A 26203-nucleotide genomic window follows, 5' to 3' on the forward strand; every position below is an offset into this window, starting at 1 on the left:
GTCTGGCTAATGGTTTATCAATTTTGTTTATCATCTCAAAGAACCAGCTTTTAGTTTTATTGATCTTTGCTATCATTTCCTTCATTTCTTTTTCATTTATTTCTGATCTGATTTTTATGATTTCTTTCCTTCAGCTAACTTTAAGGTTTCTTTGTTCTTCTTTCTCTAATTGCTTTAGGTGCAAGGTTAGGTTGTTTGTTCGAGATGTTTCCTGTTTCTTAAGGTAGGATTGTACTGCTATAAACTTCCCTCTTAGAACTGCTTTTGCTGCATGCCTTAGATTTTGGGTTGTTGTGTCTCCATTGTCATTTGTTTCTAGGTATTTTTTAATTTCCTCTTTGATTTCTTCAGTGATCACTTAGTTATTAAGTAGTGTATGTTTAGCCTCCATGTGTTTGTATTTTTTACAGATCTTTTCCTGTAATTGATATCTAGTCTCATAGCGTTGTGGTCGAAAAAGATACTTGATACAATTTCAGTTTTCTTAAATTTACCAAGGCTTGATTTGTGACCCAAGATATGATCTATCCTGGAGAATGTTCCATGAGCACTTGAGAAAAATGTGTATTCTGTTGTTTTTGGATGGAATGTCCTATAAAAGTTAAGTCCATCTTGTTTAATGTATCATTTAAAGCTTGTGTTTCCTTATTTATTTTCATTTTGGATGACCTGTCCATGGGTGAAAGTGGGGTGTTAAAGTCCCCTACTATGAATGTGTTACTGTCAATTTTCCCTTTCATGGCTGTTAGTATTTGCCTTATGTATTGAGGTGCTCCTATGTTGGGTTCATAAGTATTTACAATTGTTATATCTTCTTCTTGGATCGATCCCTTGATCATTATGTAGTGTCCTTCTTTGTCTCTTCAAATATTCTTTATTTTAAAGTCTATTTAGTCTGATATGAGAATTGCTACTCCAGCTTTCTTTTGGTTTCCATTTGCATGAAATACCTTTTTCCATCCCATTACTTTCAGTCTGTATGTGTCTCTAGGTCTGAAGTGGGTCTCTTGTAGACAGCAAATATATAGGTCTTGTTTTTGTATCCATTCAGTTAATCTGTGTCTTTTGGTGGGAGCATTTAGTCCATTTACATTTAAGGTAATTATCGATATGTATGTTCCTATTCCCATTTTTGTAGTTGTTTTGCGTTCGTTATTGTAGGTCTTTTCCTTCTCATGTGTTTCTTGCCTAGAGAAGTTCCTTTAGCAGTTGTTGTAAAGATGGTTTGGTGGTGCTGAACTCTCAGCTTTTGCTTGTCTGTAAAGGTTTTAATTTCTCCATCAAATCTGAATGAGATCCTTGCTGGGTAGAGTAATCTTAGTTGCAGGTTTTTCTCCTTCATCACTTTAAATATGCCACTCCCTTCTGGCTTGCCGAGTTTCTGCTGAAAGATCAGCTGTTAACTATATGGGGATTCCCTTGTGTGTTATTTGTTGTTCTTCCCTTGCTGCTTTTAATATGCTTTCTTTGTATTTAATTTTTGACAGTTTGATTAATATGTGTCTTGGCGTATTTCTCCTTGGATTTATCCTGTATGGGACTCTCTGTGCTTCCTGGACTTGATTAACTATTTCCTTTCCCACATTAGGGAAGTTTTCAACTATAATCTCTTCAAATATTTTCTCAGTCCCTTTCTTTTTCTCTTCTTCTTCTGGAACCCCTATAATTCGAATGTTGGTGCGTTTAATGTTGTCCTAGAGGTCTCTGAGACTGTCCTCAGTTCTTTTCATTTTCTTTCTTTATTCTGCTCTGCAGTAGTTGTTTCCTCTATTTTATCTTCCAGGTCACTTATCCGTTCTTCTGCCTCAGTTATTCTGCTATTGATCCCATCTAGAGTATTTTTAATTTCATTTATTGTGTTGTTCATCATTGTTTGTTTCATCTTTAGTTCTTCTAGGTCCTTGTTAAATGTTTCTTGTATTTATTCTATTTCCAAGATTTTGGATCATCTTTACTATCATTATTCTGAATACTTTTTCAGGTAGACTGCCTATTTCCTCTTCATTTGTTAGGTCTGGTGGGTTTTTATCTTGCTCCTTCATCTGCTGTGTGTTTTTCTGTCTTCTCATTTTGCTTATCTTACTGTGTTTGGGGTCTCCTTTTTGCAGGCTGAAGGTTCGTAGTTCCCATTGTCTTTGGTGTCTGTCCCCAGTGGCTAAGGTTGGTTCAGTGGTTTGTGTAGGCTTCCTGGTGGAGGGGACTAGTGCCTGTGTTGTGGTGGATGAGGCTGGATCTTGTCTTTCTGGTGGGCAGGTCCACGTCTGGTGGTGTGTTTTGGGGTGTCTGTGGACTTATTATGATTTTAGGCAGCCTCTTTGCTAATGGGTGGGGTTGTGTTCCTGTCTTGCTAGTTGTTTGGCATAGGATGTCCAGCACTGTAGCTTGCTGGTCGTTGAGTGAAGCTGGGTGCTGGTGTTGAGATGGAGATCTCTGGGAGATTTTTGCCGTTTGATATTATGTGGAGCTGGGAGGTCTCTTGTGGACCAGTGTCCTGAAGTTGGCTCTCCCACCTCAGATGCACAGCCCTGTCTCCTGGCTGGAGCACCAACAGCCTTTCATCCACACGGCTCAGAATAAAAGGGAGAAAAAGTAGAAAGAAAGAATTAGTAGAAGTAGAAAGAAAGAAAGAAATAAAGAAAGGAGGGAGGGAGGAAGGAAGGAAGGAGGGAAGAAAAAAAGAAAAAGAAGATAAAGTAAAATAAAATAAAGTAAGATAAAATATAATAAAGTTATTAAAATAAAAAAATAAGAAAATTCTTTAAAAAATAAATGGATAGGAGAAATGGTGGAAGCAAAGCTATACAGACAAGATCTCACACAGAAGCATACACATACACACTCACAAAAAGAGGAAAAGGGGAAAAAATACAAATCTTGCTCTCAAAGTCCAACTCCTCAATTTGGGATGATTTGTTGTCTATTCAGGTATTCCACAGATGCAGGGTACATCAAGTTGATTGTGGAGCTTTAATGCGCTGCTTCTGAGGCTGTTGGGAGAGATTTCCCTTTCTCTTCTTTGTTCTCACAGCTCCCAGGGCCTCAGCTTTGGATTTGGCCCACCTGTGCGTGTAGGTCGCCGGTGAGCGTCTGTCCTTCGCTCAGACAGGACGGGGTTAAAGGAGCCGCTGATTCGGGGGCTCTGGCTCACTCAGGCCGGGGGGGGGGGGAGGGAGGGGCACGTAGTGCGGGGCGAGCCTGCGTCGGCAGAGGCCGGCGTGACGTTGCACCAGCCTGAGGTGCGCCGTGCGTTCTCTGGGGTAAATTGCCCCTGGATCCCGGGACCCTGGCAGTGGCGGGCTGCACAGGCTCCCCGGAAGCGGGGTGTGGACAGTGACCTGTGCTCGCACACACGCTTCTTGGTGGCAGCAGCAGCAGCCTTAGTGTCTCATGCCCATCTCTGTGGTCCGTGCTTTTAGCCACGGCTCGCGCCTGTCTCTGGAGATCCTTTAAGCAGCGCTGTTAATCCCCTCTTCTCGCGCACCACGAAACAAAGAGGGAAGAAAAAGTCTCTTGCCTCTTCGGCAGGTCCAGACTTTTCCCTGGACTCCCTCCCGGCTAGCCTGTGGCGCACTAACCCCCTGCAGCCTGTGTTCACGCTGCCAGCCCCAGTCCTCTCCCGGCGCTCAGACAGAAGCCCGAGCCTCAGCTCCCAGCCCCACCCACCCTGGCTGGTGAGCAGACAAGCCTCTCGGGCTGGTGAGTGCTGGTCGGCCCCGATCCTCTGTGCGGGAATCTCTCCCCGCTTTTCCCTCTGCACCCCTGTTGCTGTGCTCTCCTCCGCGGCTCCGAAGCTTTCCCCCTCCGCCACCCGCAGTCTCCGCCCGCGAGGGGGCTTCCTAGTGTGTGGAAACTTTTCCTTCTTCACAGCTCCATCCCGCTGGTGCCCGTCCCGTCCCTATACTTTTGTCCCTGTTTATTCTTTTTTGTTTTGCCCTACCCACGTACGTGGGGGGTTTCTTGCCTTTTGGGAGGTCTGAGGTCTTCTGCCAGCGTTCAGTAGGTGTTCTGTAGGAGTTGTTCCACGTGTGCATGTATGTCTGGTGTATCTGTGGTGAGGAAGGTGATCTTCGCGTCTTACTCTTCCACCATCTTTCCGGAAGCTCCCGTCCCTATTCTTTTGTCTCTGTTTTTTCTTTTGCCCTACCCAGGTAGGTGGGGAGTTTCTTGCCTTTTGGGAAGTCTGAGGTCTTCTGCCAGCGTTCAGTAGGTGTTCTGTAGGAGTTGTTCCACATGTAGATGGAGGAAGGTGATCTCCACGTCTTACTCCTCTGCCATCTTGAAGGTCTCCTCTCAGTCCTCATAATTCTTAACGTTCCTTCTCCTTTCACTTTCTTCCTCAGTTCTTCCTGCTTCACACCAGCGCACTAACCTGTTCTCTGGCTACAGTCTACTTGCTATTCACCAGATTTCCCACCACTTCCATACTCACCTCCAGATACACATGCATCTTTGTATATATGGCTTGTTCAATGTGGTGCCTTTCCTAAGCCCTTACTCTCCCTACCCAACCCCCAAGTGACTGAGGAAGTTCAAGACTAACATAAATGCTATTTCTCCCATGAAACTTTTGCCATTTTTATCAGCTGGAATTATTCTTTTTCTTCCTAGAGCACTTACAGCATTGGTAGTTGTATTATAGCAGTAATCATATACTGCTTGTCTTCAGCAGTAATCATATACTGCTTGTCTTTTTCTTCTCTAGTGGATTTTTCTTCACACTGGATTTTAAATCCTTAAAATGATAGTTATGACAACATTTCTCATTTAGCAAATGCTTTCTACCCACTGTAGTCCTTACATTATTGATTTTTATCCCTGGAGCAAGAAGTAATGCCATAGTATGACTATCTGAACCTCTCAGGTGAGTCAATTTACTGAACATTACCCAGCTGACTGGTAGAGCCAAGGTTTCAGCACAGGTCCATCCATCTAAACCCAGCCCAAATTTGTAACCACTATGCCAGGGGCCAGGAATAATGACCTATTCACCTTCAGAACTTCTAGTGTGTAATACACTGATTTTACTATTATAAATTTTTTTCTTCCTTATTATTTATTTTACATGTTTTTAGAATTTCAATTTTCTTGTTCTTTTAATCTCTTTTCTCATTTATTTGAGAACTGCATGCATATTAAAATTCTTAATAAGGAAGATTTTAAACCTTCTTTACTTCATTAGAAAATTAAGATATTTGATTACACTAAAGGCAGGTTAAATTTTTTATATATATTGAGAAATAATTGTCTGTTTCATAAAGGCCATAATAAAGACTTAAGGTATGTCAAATAAAATAGGATTCTGGTGAAAACAAAAAAAGAAACACAACAATTTGATTGATTCTTTAGCTGCTGAGTTGCTGAATTGCTGTACTCATCTCTTTTCCATGTTGGTAGTACCGGTGCCACACTCAGAAAAATGTGTTTAGGTTCTTGTACCTCCTTCTCCTCATTCTTGTCATCAAATAATATTAAGTATCCATAAGATACATATCTCATTAAATTGACACAGTAGGTATATGCTGAATTATTAGGTGATTTAGTTCCTATTAGTTAATTGAGTTTTGAAAGTCATATTTTGCTCTGTGACTTAAAATTAAAATGGCATTAGTAATACACAAATATAAGTTTTATACTTCCCTGAGGGTGATTCTTTTCTAAAACAGTTTCTCTTCTTTCCATTCCTCTTTCACACACAGTTTCATTTTTTCTATTCCTTTATTTGGTGGGGGTTAGAGGGTGGGCAGGTCTTTCTTACAGTTTGCACATACAGCCGTCACTTTTGGAATTCCACTGTAGAGAAATATTTTATGTGAGATCCCAAACCACTTTCATCAGTGGTAATGTACAATTGAAATGAAAAAAATTCCATATGAATATGTCAGAACGTATAAAGGAAATTACTTAGGATGGCATTCGGGGTCTTCCATATTTTGTCCCTATGTTCATTTGTGGTCTGATCTCATAATATTTCCTCTTTCATGGTCAGCCATAATACAGGAGATAGCAGAATTAAACCCAGTGGTGTGCAAAGCAGAAGTGGCAGAGTGTGATCACCAATGGGTAGTTTACATAAGACCTCAGAGTCCATTACTTGCTACGCGAACAAACAGCACTAACACCGGATAAATGTGTCTATATTGGATTCTCCTGAAAGCAGATCCTGAGACTGGGGCCTTTATTCAGGTTATTTATTTGAGAGGCACTTCCAAGAAGCAAGTGTAAAAGAATATCAAGCATAAGAGAACAGGCAGGGAAGGAGGAAAGGATACGCGATTGAGGGCATCACTATAGGCAACAGTTGCTTAAGGACCTCTGAGAAGTGACAGAATGCCTCCCAGAATTGTCTGACCAATAGATGGAAGCTGGGAATTTTATCCAGTAGCTCCCGTACCCATTGGTTGAGGGTTGCTCCCAGTAGTATTGACTCTCTAGAACTTTGAGGCTCTTTGTGCTTGAGCTGAGAATCTCATAGAGACTTGGAGCAGGCCCTGCGAAAGAATAACAAAAAGAAGCATGGAATGCACTCGAGGTGGGATGTCTTTGGAGGACGTGGAACTGTCCCCACCCCCCAGCAACACTTGAAATCAGAGACTGGTCCAGTGGATGAGATGTAAAGTACCAAAGGCCTCTAATGTAGCCTATAATCATAGCTATGAACGTGATGGTAAATGATCAGGAATCAGTAAGAGAGAGAACCTTGTGAGAAAACTGTGGGCTGTTTGCATTAATCGTGCTGTTTGTTTGCATGGGTTGAAGATGCTTTCAAAGGGAAGGATATTTCCATGCCTGCTGATGGTTTGCTATCTCTTAAGCGTATCACTCATGTCTAACACAAGTCACCGATTTCTGGCCATTTCCTTCTGTCATCTTTTAATCTTTTTGTCTGAATTTTGTTCTTTTGCCTGAAATACCTTTCATTATTTCCATTGTGCCTAATGAGACTCTATTTCAATCTTTTCTCTACCACCACATTCCAGTCACACTAGATACTTGTGATTCTGGAGGATTATAAGGGATCATGTGTTTCCAACCTGACATTTATCACAATACCTAGCTCTTGGTAGAAATGTAAGGAAATGGTGTTCAGAAATGCTTGTTGAATTGAATGAAATCAAATACACAGAAAAGAAGATTCAACACATCCATAATGTGGGTGTTATAATTGTGTTTGGTAGGATAAGTTCATTTGAAGAGCATTGATACAGAGGTTTATTTGAAAGTTTCCCTTTCAGCTGTTGGGTCATTTCCTCTCTTTGTTTCTTGGCCATCATCTCAGCCTCTCTTTAGGTCCTACTCTCCATCTGCACGACTACCATAAGTGGTAATATTTTTTAATATTTTATTCTTGGACATCTCACTGTGCATCTTCCTCTATATGATTCTCTTCACCTCCTTGGCTTGAATTACCTCCCATATGTATGCTGGCTTTCAGCCACATATCTCTAGTGTAAATCTCCTCTTAGCCTCCCTTCTATATGTTCTGGCTACAAATGAAGGAAGAAAAGGATAAAGGGGAGGGATGGTCATTGGCAACAGCTCCCCTTCTGAGAGATTTCTTCTACTTTTCTCTCATGTACGTGGAACTAACACAACTTGCATTTCCCAGCGCAACTCCTAACTTACGATCTCTTGCCTGACTTCCCTGGTCCACTCTTTATGGACATCAAACAGTTCATTCACTCAAGGTCTACCCTTTGCCTTGTAAACACTTAGCACTCTACACCCTGTCCAAGTAAATGCTCAGTAAATGTTAATTAGTTGCCATTAGTGATTTGCTGTTCTGCATGCTAAGCAGAATCTTTCCTTGGGGATCTTCCTACTGCCTTTGTGAAATTGTTGATAGCCATAAAAATTTCACAGTTCTTCTGAGAAAGCTCCATTGTCTTAGACAAAGGTATTTTTCTCCCCCAAATCTATAATTATTATGGATTTATTATCCTACAATTGTTATAGGAAGAGAGACAGTGCTTTTTTTTTCATGTAGCTATATCATTTAACCCCTTGAAAATATATTAATTCTAATGTAATCCAAAACTAGAGTAAGTGTCTGCTGGTTTTAAAAAATGTTCTAAAATATAATTTTCACAGAAGGCAAGTTACAAATTCCCTGTCTGATAGCTAGTCATATCTTTATTACAGAGATTATTAAATTGAGGGAGTTGACCAAAAACTTTGGAGCCATTCATAATCACTGACATTGTTAATGAAACATTTCAAGATATTGTGATCTTTAAGGACTCACTGTTATATAAATACAATGCATTAATTTTCCAACTCAGTTTTAAATTTCATAAAATCTGCTGAGTAGAGTAATTGCCTGATTGTCATTTATAAGCTTACACATAATCTAATTTAAAAGAACTAATTGTAGTAGAATGTTATACTTGTTTAATAACTTAAGGTGTAAGGGCAAGAACAGTTAATGCAAATGGAGAAAATTGGACATCAGACTCATTTTTGATTCTCCTTGCTTTATTAATCTGTTACCCACTGGCATAATCAGTGATCTAACTTGGTTTAATTACCCTGAAGTCTACAATTCAGCTAATCAAAATTTATCATGAGTTCTTCCAACAAAGTAGAAAACATTTTATAATTTTGTAATTATGAAAATACATGATGTACAATGTTGTTTGTACACATGCATAAACACTACAATAGTGCAATTTCTTTGAGGGAAAAATACAGTACTATCACTTATAATCTGACCTCTGGGCTAAGTACAATTTAAGAAAAAGATAGTCATTTTTGAGAGCAAGAGAGCTATTGGTCGATGATTTTTTTTCTTGGATGTTTAGCTTGCTTTAGCGTTGTAAGTGACATTCATACAGTCTTAGATATTATGATTTTAGAGACTGCGCAAAAATACATATAAAAGAAATTTTGTAATTACTGAGATTGTAAAAATAGGAAATAACAAGAACTATTTCTTGGGAAAAAAAAAAAACCCTGAATTTTTTATTTCTCCTCAGCTCCGTAAGGCTATTATAGATCATGTGTCAGACTCCTTTTTGGATACGACAGTCCCACTTTTGGTTCTCATTGAAGCTGCCAAGAATGGCCGGGAAAAGGAAATAAAAGAATATGCTGCGATATTTCGTGAACACACCAGCAGGCTTGTAGAGGTGAGTGTGCTAGAACTGTAACTACTCTAAATCCAGGAGAATAGGGCTCTCGTTCTGCATTTATAGCTGAATTGGATTCAAATAAAACCTTTTGTCCACTTATAGCGAATGAAGCAGAGTTGGGCCAAAGTACTATGAAGGTATGTATGTCAAATTGTATAAACTATCCCCCATTGGCTTGGAAAAGGAGCAAGTTATTTAGAAAGAATTATGAAAATATGATCGATATATTTTCTTAATGTGTATTTTTTTCAGAGCTACACACACACATACCCACACCTGGTTAAACACAGGTTTTATCCTTACAAATACTTTCTTCCTATTCTAACTTAAAAGTATTAGATGCTTTCTCTCATGCCACTTTATTGTTTCTCTCCCATCTTTTCATGGTTGTTACTCCTTCAGCCTTTCAAATCATATTCAACTATGAAACATGACTATAGGACATGAATGTAGGGTATACAGGGATAGAGAAACACAGAATAATTAAGTAGGGATAGTGGATTTGTCCATGTCCCAGTAGAGGCAAGAGGAGATGATAAAACTGTAATTTCCTCCTGCTTGGAAACTGGAAACATGGAAATGCACCATGATTTGGGGGGCAGGGGGGCATATTGCTGAAGGAGCTATGAAGTGCTGGGTGATTCCTAGAAGACAGGTAGTGGAATTTACTGTCTTACGGACATCAATAATACAACCACGGTATAAGAGAAAGCCTGAATGGAAGAATTCCTAACCTCAGTAAAGTGACAGTACTCGCAAGTCCAGGAAACACTGGAACGAAGGGGAAAATGTGGTTGACCAGATCCTTGTACTAGACCGATACACTGCTGGTACCCATCAGTGTGACTCTATCAGTTGTTTATGGCTTGTCTCCGTACTCATTGTCAGTGCTATGTGCTATGCTGATTATTAAATGTTTTGACTGCCACACCTTCCTATATAGGCCATGAATTCTGTGATGAAATATGTGTTTGGGGGCCCAAATTGCTTGTAAAACTTGTGTTAGAAATAGTCCCCCCTTGAATTAGAAACGTTGTATAGTAAACGTTCTATACGACGTTTACTAAAGTTGAGGACTTTTCCTACATCTTTAATGTGGATCAACTGGGAAGGAAGTTTCCGACGTAGCGAGCACTTCCACCGGGTCCCAGTCTTCACATCTAGAAAATAAGAGTGGATAGATAGAAGATTACTAAGAATTTCAGCCCTAAAACTGCCCCACCTACGACTTTGAAATCTTTGAACTTGCCAAGAACTCTGTGAGACAGGGCAGCTGATGTAATTCCCATTGGCCTTACATGGAAATAAAAATACAAAACCTAAAACAAGCTAATGAGAGTCGAAGCTGATTTCCAGGTTTACCGTGTTTAACTAAGTCATTCAACTATTTATTACTTATCTAGTTTTATTTATTCCTTCTTGTACTCATTCCTCAAATATTTACTAACTATTCCCAAAGGAAAATGTTAAAAATTAAAGGAGAGCAGAACAGAGGAGCAGGTCGTTAAAGGCACCTAACAAAGTGTGGCTCCTAAATATCATAAATCTTTTGTCTAGAGATGTGTTTTCTAAGCTGAAGGAACACCAGATTATGAAAATAACTTTTTTGGTGAAATATTCTGAAAGTAAAAGTTGGTTTGTGCTAATAACGTTGGATCCTTATTCCTATTTTTCAGTTTAGTTTCTAATGAAACATAAATCTCATGAGGTGCTCAATAAAGGACTCCTTGATCCCACGATTCTGGGGAAGAAGTTCTATTTCTCCTCTTGGAGATTTTACGTATCTGAAAAATCCAGATATAAAGAATTCTCTTTAAGTCAGAATTTCCCCAAATCAATTTATCTAAAGTTCTCTTTCTTTCATGATGCTTATTAGTAAGGCACTGCCTTCCAGAAACACTTGAGAATACTACCTTATTTTATTACCAAATGACAGTTTATTGCTATGTAGATAGAGCTCTAAGAATCTATTTTAAATGTTTAAGGATTTTGAAAATTCTGTAGTTCATGTGAATCTGAAACAATGACAGATTTTGGAATTTTGAGCTACTAGGGGACTGAGAATGGGTCTTATTTAACTCTTGGTTCCCTTAACACATTATGAGATTATGCTGGCTTTGGAGTCTTCCAGTTCTCACTCTGATATTACTTAGAAACTTGTCTTCAGTTCCAGTAAGCTTTTACTAGTTAACAAACCATCCCCAAACTTAGTGCTTAGAATAATCATTTATTATTCTCTTACTGATCTGCAGGTTGACTGAGCAGAGCTGGGCAGTTCTCATGTAGGGTCTCTTTCATGTGCTGGTTGTCAAATACTGGCTGGGGATGGAACCCTTCAAAGGTTTGATTTGGCTAGACAAGCAAGATGGTACATTCACATGATGGAAAGTGCATGCTAGCTGTCATCTGGGAGCTTAGCTGTGGTTGTCAACTGGAGCACCAGCCAATAAATACGTGGCCTTTCCATGTGGCTTCAGCTTCTCAGAGCATAGTTTCTGAGTTCTGAGATGAAAAGTCCCAAGAGCAAGCCAGAAACAGGAAGTAGAGCTGACATTCTCTTAAGGCCTGGGCCCAGCAATTGGCAGAGTACAGCTTCCGCTGTACTTTATTGATCAAAGCGACCACAGAGCCTGCCCAAACACAAGGAGAGAAGAGGCAGCAGGAGACTCCACGTCTCACTGGAAGGAGCACAGAGTATTTGTGGCCACCTTTACACGTCTCTTCTTAGGGCTTCATTTGCTTTAGCTGTAAAGTGAAGGTTAAACAAGATAATGTCTAAGGTCACTACCAGTTTCTAAAATTGTAAGATCTGAGAAATACTTGTTACAGTTGAGAGACTCCTAGCTCTTTAAGAGATATAGGCATATTAAGTATACTGCTCAAACACTAGGTTGTTTATATATATCAAGAAGGAAAAAACAAAGGGCTGCATTTAAGTCCCAGGAAAATTCTTTTTTGAAAGGAGCTGTCTAACCAAAGCAAGAGAGAAAATCATCATTAATTTACTACAAACATTGAGATAGGAGTGTCAGGGGCAGAGTTTGAGGAAATAAGAGAACTGAAATATATCAGTTTCAGAGGACATTGTGAGTTCACTTTGTATGGATTGGTTACCAGTCTTCCATGTCCCTTTTCCTTACCACCCCCCTACACAGACAAGCACATATACCCATCTTATTCCCAAGCTGGGTTATTTGACATAGCAGCGCAGATTCGATACTAAATGACTTCAAGAAAAAGCTATTTTCAATGTGTTTGGGTTTTGATGCCTCAACTGTGTTTGTCAGAGAAATTTAAAATCTAAAAGTGAACTTGTTGAAGTAAGACATAAGTGGGAAAAAAAATAGTCTATTTTTAAAGAATTCCTATCAGATCTTTGAAGAAAAAGTCCATGCTGTTAAAGGAATGCTTTAGATAATGGTTAACTTGTAACTTTTACGAAAGGAATAATAAAAAGTCGAACTGAACACAAAGCAAAATCACAAAGCCTTAAGAAATTCTGTGAGTAATAATTAGAAAACAAAAAGGATTTGGAGTATTGGTGAAAGAAATGAGAATGAGGAAAAAAGTGGCCAATAAATAGGGCCTGAACATTCCCATTCTCTAGTGAAGTCATGTCTATTTTATTACCATGTAGTAAGTTTAGCATAAAGTGACCATGGGTGAAATGATGGTTATAAAACCCTGGGCAGTACCAATAACTGGAGAACTTAGATCCTTGTAGCTAATTTTATTTTACTTATGTTGAATTAAGTAACTGTTATGCAAAGCTTTTCCTACTTTGAACATCCAAATTAGTTGGTGTTTTTGGATCCACCAAGGCACAATAAGAATGAGACGCAGGAGTCGAGGTTGGCCTTTTAAAAATTAAGCTCACATAATGAGTAGCAATTAATGACTAATGTGCTTATGGAATGGTGCTCCCCAGTACTTTGATGTTGCACTGATGGTGTCTTAGGGCACCATTAACTCTACTGGTTTCCACCAATAATACCTATTAGACAAGAAATTTAAAATATTAATTTTATCTTAAAAAGAAAAATATTCAGTAATTCTAGAGGGTAAGGATTTTATTTTTTATTGCTTTAAGCTTCCTCTCATAGCAAAGTCTATAAGCTAGTTCTCAACAGATCTGTCTTAAATGAAGAAACACATTCATCACACTCGCTCAGTTTTCTTCCTCTCTAAAAAGTTGACTCTGAGGATTCCAGTAACTGGACTTGACATATATGCCTGATCCCAATTATTTGAGTACCTCCCTACTCTGTTGTACAAAGATACTTTAAAATAATACTACACAGTGATATTAGCAAATGGCTTTGCCATTAGTTATCAAAAGCAGACAGACACTATAAACCCTGCTCCACATCTCCTTCAGGAGTTTGTGACAATTTGATAACATCTTTAAAGAACTTTGCCCACTTCAGAGATAAAGTTTGTAGCTTTAATGTGGTAATGTAACTATTATTCGGAAGAATGCCATTATATATTCAATAAAGACATTGTTTTTATAATGGCTATTAAATATTTCTCTAAAATTAATTTGTAAAAACCCCACTATTATTTCTGAATCATATTACAATTTGTTCTCAGCAAGTCAGTTCATGTTGAACACTACAGTTGCTACCAATTAAATGATAAAATCTCCTGTTTGTTCCATGGATTTTATCATATTAATTATCATTAAGCCTGCCAGTGTTAATGATCAAGACCTGGAAATTTCCTGTGAATTAGTGAAGTTTCTCTATGTGAAAAGCCAGCTTTGTCAGTGCTTTGACTTATTCATCAAAAATTCATCTGTCTTGATGTACCTTATTTTAGTAAGTTTCATGGGAGCCTTTCATCAAAAAGGAAAAAGTGGGTGGACATTTAATTATAATACTTCCCTCCAACCTACAAAGCTGATTGTTCCCACTCACAAAATGGCAAGCCAGATTTAGCAAAGCCCCAGTGCCAAGAGAGAAGACGTTAGAGGGGGACTCTTGCTGTTTGCAAGAAGTGCTCATTGCTATCAGCTCTTCTAATATCGTTGCGTTTTGACAGAATGCTGTTCAAATGTCACGCATTGCTTTAATTGATCATCTGTTATCAAATAAGGATATGTTTGGTTATAAATAAATCAAGCTTTTAGAGACCCAGCCCATTCTTCCTTCTTTCTCGTCCTCGACAAGAAAAAAAAAAATGGGAAAAGAAAAAAAAAAGAACAAACCCATATTTACGCTTGTACACAAACCAACAACTGTTCTACACAAACCAACAACTGTTCTCAGTGAGCATCTTGGCAGCTCTCCTCTTTTGCTGGGGAAAGGATATTATAGCTAAGTCAGAAATGGTTTTGCTTATATAGAATAGAGCACACAGGTGTGACTGCCCACTCCCTGGATTAGAAACTGCTCAGCATTTTAATCTTCTTTTAGTTAAAAGACATGATGAACATGATTCTTCAAAGCCTAGCGTGAAAGCACAGGGAGTGACCTTTCCATGTTTTAGAGGTTTCTTTATAAATTTTCTATTCATGGTCTTTGGAATACAGGGAAAGTTCAGTGATACAATTATAGACAAGTCAGAGACTTTCCATAGTCAAGTGTAGTTTATTTTTGAATGGAATATCAGTGTTTTGGAATTAAGAGAAAGAAAACTATATGGGATTAGAGTAGTTTGGAAATTCAGCATGAAGTAAGCAATATTTACATTAAACCTTAAAAACTAGGCAGGACTTGGATATGAAAAACTAGAACTCCAAGTGGAGATAACAGCATGAATAAAGAATAAAATGAAATCTAGATTTAAACTGGCTGGAGCATGAAGTGGGATAGCAGTACTTGATGAAGAGCCTTGAATATTTGAATGCTAGCGTGAAGAAGTTAGATTTCATCTTATAGAACTGGGTCCAGTAATGGATTTGGAAAGCAGCAGTTGCTTCTCAGCAGGGAAGGATCTCAAGGGAAGTCATATTATGTGGAGGCTATTTTGCATCAGAACATAAAAATTTCTAACCCCCCAAAATTGATTCGAATCTCGTGAACATAAGCTGGCATTTTAAAATGACTGGATTTAAAACCTATTTATTATCCTACAATAAATGGAGAAAAGAAAACTAGTTTTAATAATGAAATTGGAGCAGAAAACAAGTGTCCCAGAACTTAATGGCACTAGATTGATGTTATACAATAGAAATAGAAGGCAGGCCACATATATAATGTTAAAATATTCTAGTAGCCATACTAAAAAGAGTAAAAATAAACAGGTGAACTAATTTTAATATGTTTTATTTAATCCAGTATACTCCAAATATTATCATTTTGACATGTAATCAATATAAAAACTATTAATGAGATGTCTTACATTTTTTGGTACTAAGTCTTAGAAATCTGGTATAGATTTTATACTTACAGCCTATTTTAATCTAGACTAGCCACATTTTAAGGGCATAATAGCCATAAGTGGCTCATGGCTCTGTTTTAGATAGTGCAGTTCTAGACAGGTGATTGGCAAGATGAGGACAAGAGTGTATTCATTCATTCATACAGTCATTCATTTAACAAACATGTCTTCAGTGCCTATCATGTGCCATGTACTGTGCTGGACTCTGGGACTCTAGAGCCTTTGTTTTTGTTTCTCTGGCCTGATATACAGTAAGCACAACATTCAATAAATCATTGTTGAATGAATTAGTATAAGAAATGAAGTAGAATGTCCGTTAATCCTATAGGAGATCTTAAAAATGGTAACACTGTGACTTACTGAGTAAAGTGTGAAATATGGAGACTTTCTTGATGTTCTTGGGAAAGTGACTTAGTGTCTCTTGTATCTGTCCTGTAAAAGGCATACTCCATTGTAAAGTGAAGGTAACAGTAGGATTAGGTTGACACATTAAAATACCAAGTGCCACGTGATGTGGACATCATAGTTCGGTGAATATTACTCTTCTTCCCTTTCCTCTCTTTAACGTGTTCTTTTTTTTTTTTTTTTCAATCTGGAAAGAGGTTACTTGAATCTCCAATACCCCTGATAAGCAATGAAAATTTCCTCTTAAAAAATTCATTTTAGAGCCTCCCTGGTGGCGCAGTGGTTGAGAGTCCGCCTGCTGATGCAGGGGACACGGGTTCGTGCCCTGGTCCAGGAAGATCCCACATGCCGCGGAGCGGCTGGGCCCGTGAGCCATGGCTGCGGAGCCTGTGCTTCACAATGGGAGAGGCCGTAACAGTGAGAGGCCCGCGTACCGGGAAAAAAAATATATATATATTTTATAAGGTGATGTCAAATATACTGTAGTTGTTGGACCTTTGTATGCAACTTCCAAATACAGATAAAAGTGTTTTTCAGGAACATTAACAGGCAATAAAACGGCACGTGCAAAAAAATCTCCTGCTGAAATTGTGTACCCAACATTTTGATATGTAATTAATTAACGTGTAAAACTTCTCTGAAACTGAAAACTTCCCCATATTACGCTTCATGATGGTATTTGGCCAAAAGTTAACAAGCAAACATGCTGACAGTTACTGATGAATAATCCCAGGCCTAGAAGCCAAACTTTTTTTTAAATCACCAGTCTGATTATGCAAGTTGGAGCTAATCTATTTCTTTTAATCAATTCACTATTTCACTCAATTAAAAACAAAAATAGCGAGTCCCTGCAATGTGATCTGTAGAGCTCATTTATGCAGAGCCCTACTGTTGAGAACTGGTTTCATTTTTGTCTTTTGTGTCTTAAAACATATGAGTTCTACTCCCCTGCTTAGGTGACTTTAGCAAATTACTCAGCCTCTGTGGAATTCAATTTAATGATCTGTAAATGGAAAGTAAAGGATTAAATAATCTTCTCTCTTCCTGACATTCAAAATTCTAGAAACTAAAGAGAAGAGTTCTTCTATTTGTTTTATATGTGTAGATAACTTGGGTGAAGGAGGCTGGCTAAATAAAAGTATTGGAAGAGTGGTTATTTTATGGATTTCATAGCATAAAAGTAACTTTTTTAGTAATAAGAGAAAAACAAGGGAAGAAAATATAGGAAAATAAATAAAAGATTTAGTAATCTGTACCAGCATCATACAAATAGCTTTATACTCATTACCTCATATCATCAATGCTCACAATGTGATTGAGAAAAATATTTTTATTACCATTTTGCTGATAAGGAAACCCTGGCTGAGAGAAATGAAGCAACTAGCCTAATGTCACACATCTAATAAATGACAGAGTAGGGAATCAACTTGTTTCTATCAGTGGCAGAAATTAAAGGAATAGAGGAAGCCCAATACATCTAAAAATGGAAAGTGAGCCCAAGCTTTACTTGTTTCATTCCATGATGGAGAGAGGAAAAACCTTTCTGAATGCTTTTAGACAAGAGACCTGCTATTAAGTGGATCAAGCTGCAAGAGTTCCAAGAGTGGATTTCATTTTTTTCTAAGAATCTCTGATCTTATTCTACCGTCTTTAGCTAGAGAAGCAGAAAGTCAGAAGCACACATTTATGCCCTTGAAATCCTTCTGCATTCGGTCATTCTTCGTAACTCTTGGGTAACTGCATAGCTAATGCTTAGTGGTTAGTCCAGGATGTACGACCTAAGTGAGATCAGGCATCATCTTCTGATGAAATAGTACAAGGAGTCCATTTTTAAGGTGATTGTTTGGAACTTGAAATATATTTTGCCTTATAATCAGCATTATTTATACTATTTAGCTCCCTTAGTTACTCCACAAAGGCCTATTAAATTAAAAATTGCAGAGCATTTTATTAGAAGTGTTCTTCCTAACCTAAAATGCATTTAGGGGTTCCCCTTCACTCATCCCCTTTATAACCTTGTGTGCAGAGCATCCCTAAGGTAGGGGCAGAAAATTCAAATGTTTACAGCAGGGGACAGACAAGTAATGAATGTAAACGCTCTGTAGATGGGCCTCTGATGAAATGGAGAACATAAACTGAGTTTAAAGGATTGACCTCAATTTATCTTTTTTTTTTTTTTTTTTTTTTTGCGGTACATGGGCCTCTCACTGTTGTGGCCTCTCCCGTTGCGGAGCACAGGCTCCGGACGCGCAGGCTCAGTGGCCATGGCTCATGGGCCTAGCCACTGCGCGGCATGTGGGATCTTCCCAGACCGGGGCCGAACCTGCGTCCCCTGCATCGGCAGGCGGACTCTGAACCACTGCGCCACCAGGGAAGCCCCCTCAAATTATCTTTGGTCAATTATTGTTGTGTATGAAAGCAGGCCCTGTGTTCTCAGGCATTACAATTTCTTAAAAGAACTCATACATATAGATTTTAATGTAAAAATCTTTGATTTCTAGGTGTAGACAACTAAATCAGTTTAAAACAAAATAAAAACAAAACCACAATTTCATCATTTGTACCAATACATAATGCCAAGGACCACTAGTTTTTTCAGTCTCTGCTCTGAGGTCAAGTTATGAAAGACAAGCTTCCCCAAGATGAATTTTTGAAGGAGCTGTAGATAAGATCTGGAGGATGTCCTGATAGTAAGAATCAGGTATTGAAGCTAGCTATGGAAGGGAGGTTGGTTTGGGTAAGTGGGCTCCTTCCAATTTTCTTTCCTGTAGTGGTTAACTTTGAAATAGGAGGTGAATTGCAAAGGGTTAAGAACCCAGAGAAGATCAGCTATTTCCTCTTATCTCCTCTGCTGCTTGGAAGCAATTCTAGGGTAGGAATGGGGAGAGAGAAAGGGGGATCTTGCCAAAGGATATTTCATATATATGTTAGACCCAGTTAAAGCTATAGCTGTGTATGTTCATAAAATGCCTTTCGTGAGAAATCAATTACACTTGGAACTTTCTTCACAATGGAAGTGTTACATTTGATACTTTTAAAAGAAATGCTCTCATTAGTGGCAAAGTCAAATTTATTCTGCATTTGTTTGATCACTTTGTCTAAAGTATAAGGAGCATGAAAAGAGACTTGGGTTTTCTAAATCATTCTTTGACATTTTTGTGAAATTATTCATGGTGTGCCAAAATAAAAGCAGAACATCCTTAGACGGTTTGACTTTTGTGCTTTGAGTCAGTCTGGTAAATGACTGCTACAAATTCCCTTTGTCCTCCCCATATCTTTCTTTCACTTTAACTCTCCCTCTCCCTCTTTCCCTCCAACCGTTGGTATAGTCAAATTATTAATCGAAGTGTCAAAGGAGAACATTTAGTTGCTTTAATTTGCCTTTGCTAGCAACATGATGTCTAAAGAGTTTGCATTATATTTGCAAAAAGCCACCTATTCCTCAAATAAATATTTTTCAAGACAGGAGCTGTACTGGTGCTGGGGATTCAATCACAGACAGAGAAAAGATAGACTCTGCCCTATTGGAGCTTACCATCTAAGAGAAAGTAAAGAAAAGTAAATTGCAATTGTGTTTGGATGTGATAAATGATGTTAGGGATGAACTGCTGGGTCCTGTTGGGGACATTTGTGGTTATTGGCTTGGTTTAGGATAAAAATGTTACAATTTTGATGAATTGGCTTAAAGCTGTAAATTTAAAAGGGCTGTTGGTTTAAAAGTTGAATTAGGCAAAGGAGAAGGGGAAAGGGGGCTATTTTAGAGACAGAAGGACTGGTACATTTAATGTGCCAGAAATGAAGAGTACAGATTTCTCATATGGTACAGACAGTTATATGATACATGCATGTTTAACTTTATAAGAAACTGTCAAATTTTTTTCCCCAAAATGGCTAGACTACGTTGCATTCCTCCAGCCATGTCTATGTGCTCCAGTTGCTCCATATCCTTGCCAGTACTTGGTACTGTCAAAGTTTTTGTTTTTACCATTCTAATGTATGTAGTATTAGTTTATTATGCTTTTAATTTGCCTTTCCCTAATTACTAATGATGTTGAATATCTTTTTTATGACAAACTTATCAAGATATAATTCATATACCATACAGTTCACCTATTTAAAGTATACATTTCAGTGATTTTTAGAATGTTCACAGAGTTTTGCAGCCATCACACTTATTTTTAAAGCATTTTATCTCACCTAAACTAGGCAATCACTAATTTACTTCCTGTCTCTATACATTTGCCTATTCTGGATGTTACATGTAAATGGAATCATATGTCATGTGGTCTTTTGTGACTGGCTACTTTCACTTAGCATAATGTTTTCAAGGTTAATCATGTGTAGCATGTATCAGTACTTCATTCTTTATATGGCCAATTCTATGTATGGGTATATCATGTTTTAGTTATCCATTCATAAGTTGATGGGCGTCTGGGCTGTTTCCATTTTTTGGCTATTATTAATAATTCTGATGAACATTTTTATACAGGTTTTTGTGTGGGTGTATTTTTTTTTTTTTCTCTTGGGTATATACCTAACAGTGGAATTCCTGGGTCATATGATAACCCTATATTAAATATTTGAGAAAATGCGGGACTCTTTCAGATGGTACCAAGCTGTACCATTTTACATTCCCACCAGCAGTGTGTGAGCATTTCAGTTCTCTTCTTCCTTGTCAACACTTGTTATTGTTTGCCTTTGATTATATTCATTCTAGTGTATACGTCTCATTGTGGCTTTGATTTGCATTTCCCTGATGGCTAACTATGTTGTACATAATTTCATGTGCTTTTTGCCTACTTGTATATCTTTTCTAGATAAACATTAGTTTAGATCTTTTTTTAATTTTTTAAAATTTTTATTTACTTTATTTTTGGCTGCATTGGGTCTTCCTTGCTGTGTGCGGGCTTTCTCTAGTTGTGGCGAGCAGTGGCTACTCTTTGTTGCAGTGCGTGGGCTTCTCATTGCGGTGGCTTCTCTTGTTGCGGATCATGGGCTGTAGGTGCACAGGCTTCAGTAGTTGTGGCTCGCGGGCTCTAGAGCACAGGCTCAGTACTTGTGACGTGTGGGCTTAGTTGTTCTGCAGCATGTGGGATCTTCCTGGACCAGGCCTCGAACCTGTGTCCCCTGCATTGGCAGGCAGATACTTAACCACTGTGCCACCAGGGAAGTCCTAGTTTAAATCTTTGATTCATTTTACAAGTTGGATTGTTTGTCTTTTTATTATCAAGATATAATAGTTCTTTATATATTTTGGAGGCAAGTCTCTTTCAGATACGTGATTTGCAAATTCTCCTCCCATTTTGTGTGTTGTCTTTTCATTTCTTGATGGTATTCTTTGAAGCACAAAAGTTTTAAATATCAATGAAGTGCTATTTACCTCTTTTGTCTTTTGTTCCTTGTGCTTTTGGTTTCATATCTAAGAAACCATTGAATAATCAAGAGTTATGAAGATTTGCTCTTATGTTTTCTTCTAAGAGTTTTATACTTTTAGCTCTTACATTTTTTTTTCTTTGCGCTACGCGGGCCTCTCACTGCTGCGACCTCTCCCGTCGGGGAGCACGGGCTCCGGACGCGCAGGCCCAGCGGCCATGGCCCATGGTCCCAGCCGCTCCACGTCACATGGGATCCTCCCGGACCGGGGCATGAACCCGTGTCCCCTGCATTGGCAGGCGGATTCTCAACCACTGCGCCACCAGGGAAGCTCTAGCTCTTACATTTAGGTCTTTGATCAGGTTTGAGTTAGCTTTTGTTTATGGCGTTACATATTCAAGAAGAATCTAGTTTTATTATTTTTCATGCGATATCCATTAGTCCCAGCACCATTTGTTGAAAAGGCTACTATTTTCCAATTGAATCCTGTAAATCAGTAGACTGTAAGTTTGAGTGTTTATTTCTTGACTCAGTTCTATTCCATTGATCTATATGTCTATTATTATGTCAGTACCACTTGTCTTGATTACTATAGCTTTGTTATAAGTTTTAAAGTCAGAAAATGTGAGTCCAACTTTGTTCTTCTTTTTCAAGATAGTTTTGGCTATAATGAGTCCCTTGAATTTCCATATGAATTTTAGGATAAGTATGTCATTTCTGAGAAAAAAAATCTGGAATTTTGATAGGGATTGTGTTGAATCTATAGATCAGTTTGGGGAATATTTCCATTTTAACAATGTTAAGCTTCTGATTCACATATGAAATGTCTTTCCATTTATTTAGAACTGCTTTAATTTATTTCAACATTTTGTGGTTTTCAGCATATAAGTTTGCACTTCTTATTTAATTCCTGACATTTTATTCTTCCTGATGCTATTGTAAATGTTATTGTTTCTTGTTTTCATTTTTAGGTTCTTTTTTGCAGTATATGGAAATGAAATTTTTTGTATATTGATCTTGTATCCTGCAACTTGCTGACTTTATTAGTTTTAATAGTTTGCATATGTTTGTGTATACTGCTTAATATTTTCTATATATAAGATCATGTCATCTGAGAATATAATTATATGTCTTCATTTCAAATATGGATGGCTTTAATTTCATTTTCATGCGGAATTCCCCAAGCATTTTTTTATGCTTTTTTCCATTTGTATATCTTCTTTAGGGAAGTGCCTGTTCAAACATTTTACCTATTTTTTAATTGAGTTGTTTATTTACTTATTTTTGTATTGTTTAAAAGTGTTTTATATATTTTGAATACAAGTCCTTCGTTTATGTAAGTCATAAATGTTTTCTGTTATATCTGTGGCTTGTCTTGTTAATATCTTCATAGTATCTAGGGCAGAAATTTAAAATTTGAAAAGTCAAAATTATCGATATTAGTAAATATGGATCACGCTTTTGTGTTTTATATAAGAAACTTTTGCTTAACCCAGAGTTACAAAGATTTTCTCATATGTTTTCTTCTAGAAGTTTTATACTGTTTAGTTTTTGGGTTTTTTTTTTTTGCGGTACGCGGGCCTCTCACTGTTGTGGCCTCTCCCATCGCGGAGCACAGGCTCCGGATGCACAGGCTCAGTGGCCATGGCTCACGGGCCTAGCCGCTCTACGGCATATGAGATCTTCCTGGACCGGGGCACGAACCTGTGTCCCCTGCATCAGCAGGCGGACTCTCAACCACTGCGCCACCAGGGAAGCCCTACTGTTTAGTTTTTACACTTGAGTTTTTATTCCATTTTGAGTTAATTTTTCTATATGGTGCAAGGTAGGGGTAAAGGTTTGTTTATGTGTGTATGTATTTATTGCATATGGTTGTCCAGTTGTTTCAGCATCATTTCTCCATTGAATCATGTTTGTACTTTTGTTAAATATCAATTAACCTATATTGTGGGTATACCTCTGGTTTATCCGTTCTATTCCATTGCTCTATGTGTCTACCTTTCACCAATACCACAATGTCTTTAAAACTGTAGCGTTGGGCTTCCTTGGTGGTGCAGTGGTTGAGAGTCCGCCTGCCGATGCAGGGGACACGGGTTTGTGCCCCGGTCCGGGAAGATCCCACATGCCGCGGAGCGGCTAGGCCCGTGAGCCATGGCCGCTGAGCCTGCGTGTCCGGAGCCTGCACTCCACAATGGGAGAGGCCACAACAGTGAGAGGCCCGCATACCACAAAAAAACAAGCAAACAAAAAACTGTAGCCTTATAGTAAGCCTTGAAATCAGGTGTTGTGAGTCCTCTAATACTGTTCTTTTTAAAAATTGTTTCAGCTACTTTAATTCCTTTGTCTTTCTGTGTAAAATTTGGTACAATTCCTTCAATACCTACAAAACTGTAGCTGGGATTAAGATTGCAGTTGCATGAATCTGTAGATCAGTATACAAGGAATTGACATCTTGATAATATTCAGTCCTCCAATTCTTGAACATGATATATCTCTCTAATTGTTTACACTATCTTTGAGTTTTTTCATCAGTATTTTGTAGTTTCCAGCATCCAAACATTTTTAGTTACTAAATATTTAAATAATAAAGCAAATTTAACTTATTTCTTACATTAAACAAATCCATTTTAAGATTTTCTACTTACTTTGTTAATTTATGGGGCGGGGGGGGGGGTTGGTGTGTATTTTGTGTGAATGCCAGGAAACTTGCCTATTAATTAGCTGGCCTTACTTGGAAACTAATGTAAGTAAAAAGTTTGGTGCTGCTTTTAATACTAAAACTTGTAAGGATCCTAGAAGGCACTGAAGACTAATGTAGTGGGAAAGAACACAGAATCAGACAGACAAATCCTGACTTCAATATCGTGTGAACTTGAGCAGCTTATTTAGCCTCTTTGGGCTTCAAATCTCTCCTTAGGAAGATGGATATAATAGCATACTTATTCATAAAGATTTTGTGAGAATTAAATGAAGTAGCGCAAGTAAAGCCTTTATGATAATGTCTGACAATGCAGTAACGTTGCAATAAACATTAGCCTAAAAAAATCTCAGGGAAGAAAGGTGCAAATAAAACTGTTTTTGTTCACAGATGACAAAATTGTCTATGTAGAAAATCTGAAATAATGGACAAAAATCTGCTGGAACTAATAAGTGATTATAGGAAGGTTGATTATAGCAAAGTTAACATACAAAATTTAATCACTTTTCTATAGCCAGCAATGACCAAGTAGAATTAGAAATTAAAAACACATTATCATCACATAGGAGCACCTAAATATATAAAGCAAATATTAACAGATCTGAAAGGAGAAATAGACAGCAGTACAATAATAGGAGGGGACTTCCCCTTTCACCACACTTTAAACAGTGGATAGATCATCTAGACAGAAAATCAATAAGGAAACATTAGACTTAAACTATGCATTAGGCAAGACGTATCTAACAGATATATGCAGAAAATTCCATCTAATAGCAGCAGAATTCACATTCTTCTCCAACATGCATGGAACATCCTCCAGGATAGATCATATATTAGGCACAAAACAAGCCTCAGTAAATTTAAGAAGACTGAAATTATATCAGGCATCTTTTCTGACCACAAGGGTTTGAAACTAGAAATTAATTATAGGGAGAAAACTGGAAAATTTACAAAAATTTATACAAATTGAACAAAAAGAATAAACAACATTCTTCTGAACAACCAATGAGTCAGAGAAGAAATCAAAAGATAAACACATATCTTAAGACAAATGAAAACAGAAATACAATATACCAAAATTTATGGGATGTAGAAAAAGCAGTTCTAAAAGGGAAGTATAAAGCAATAAAGTATAAAGTAAGAGACAAGAAGGATCTCAAATAAACAACCTAAGTTTACATCTCAGGTAACTAGAAAAAGAATAACAAACTAAGTCCAAAGTTAGCAGAAGGAAGGAAATAACCAAAGGTCACAGTAGAAATAAATGAAAGCGAGACCATGAAAAGAATAGAAAAGATCAAAGAAACTAAGAGCTGTTTCTTTAAAAGATAAACAAAATAGACAAATCCTTAGCTAGACTCACCAAGAAAAAAGTGTGGACTCAAATACATAAAATTATAAATGAAAGAAGAGACATTACAACTGATACCACACAAATACAAAGAAGTGTAAGAGACTACTATGAACAATTATATGCCAAAAATTGGACAACCTAGAAGAATAGATATATTCTAGAAAGATACAACCTACCAAGACCAAATCATGAAGAAATAAGGTGATTGAATCAGTATCAAAAACCTCCCAAAAAGGAATATTCAGTACCAGATAGCTTCACTGGTGAATTCTACCAAATATTTAAAGAATTAATACTATTCCTTCTTACATCTTCCAAAAAATAAAGGAAAAAAGCATTACTTTTATGAGGCCAGCATTACCCTGATACCAAAGCCAGACAAAGACACTATTAGAAAAAAAAAAAAAAAAAAAAAAAAAATACAGGCTAATATCCCTGATGAATTTTTGAGAACAAAAATTCTCAAGAAAATATTAACAAACCTAACTCAACAGTACAGTAATAGGATTGTACACTATGATTAAGTGGGATTTATTTAAGGATTGCAAGGATGGTTCAGCATCTACAAATCAATCAGTGTGATACACCACATTAATGAAATGAGGGATAAAAATCCTGATCATGTCAGTAGATGCAAAAAAAGCATTTGACAAAATTCAACATTACTTAATCATTAAACCTCTCAACAAACTGGTGTAGAGGGAACATACTTCCCCATAATAAAGGCTATAGATGATAGGCCCACAGTGGTGAAACACTGAAAGCTTTTTCCTCTAAGACCAGGAACGAGACAAGAATGCACACTTCTGCCATGTTTCTTCAACATAGTACTGGAAGTCCTACCCAGAGCAGTCAGGCAAG

General features: G+C 37.7%; 1 protein-coding gene across 1 annotated transcript in view; it reads left to right on the forward strand.

Moving 5' to 3' along the window:
• CTNNA3 (catenin alpha 3) overlaps positions 1-26203 on the forward strand; it is a 1614209-nt gene that overhangs the window by 880282 nt on the left and 707724 nt on the right. The window contains exon 9 of the mRNA XM_060034928.1: positions 8973-9125. Within this exon, the coding sequence (XP_059890911.1) occupies positions 8973-9125 (153 nt within the window). The remainder of the gene's footprint in view (positions 1-8972; positions 9126-26203) is intronic.

The sequence above is a fragment of the Delphinus delphis genome, chromosome 16, assembly GCF_949987515.2.
Source record: "Delphinus delphis chromosome 16, mDelDel1.2, whole genome shotgun sequence".
Taxonomy (NCBI): Eukaryota; Metazoa; Chordata; class Mammalia; order Artiodactyla; family Delphinidae; genus Delphinus; species Delphinus delphis.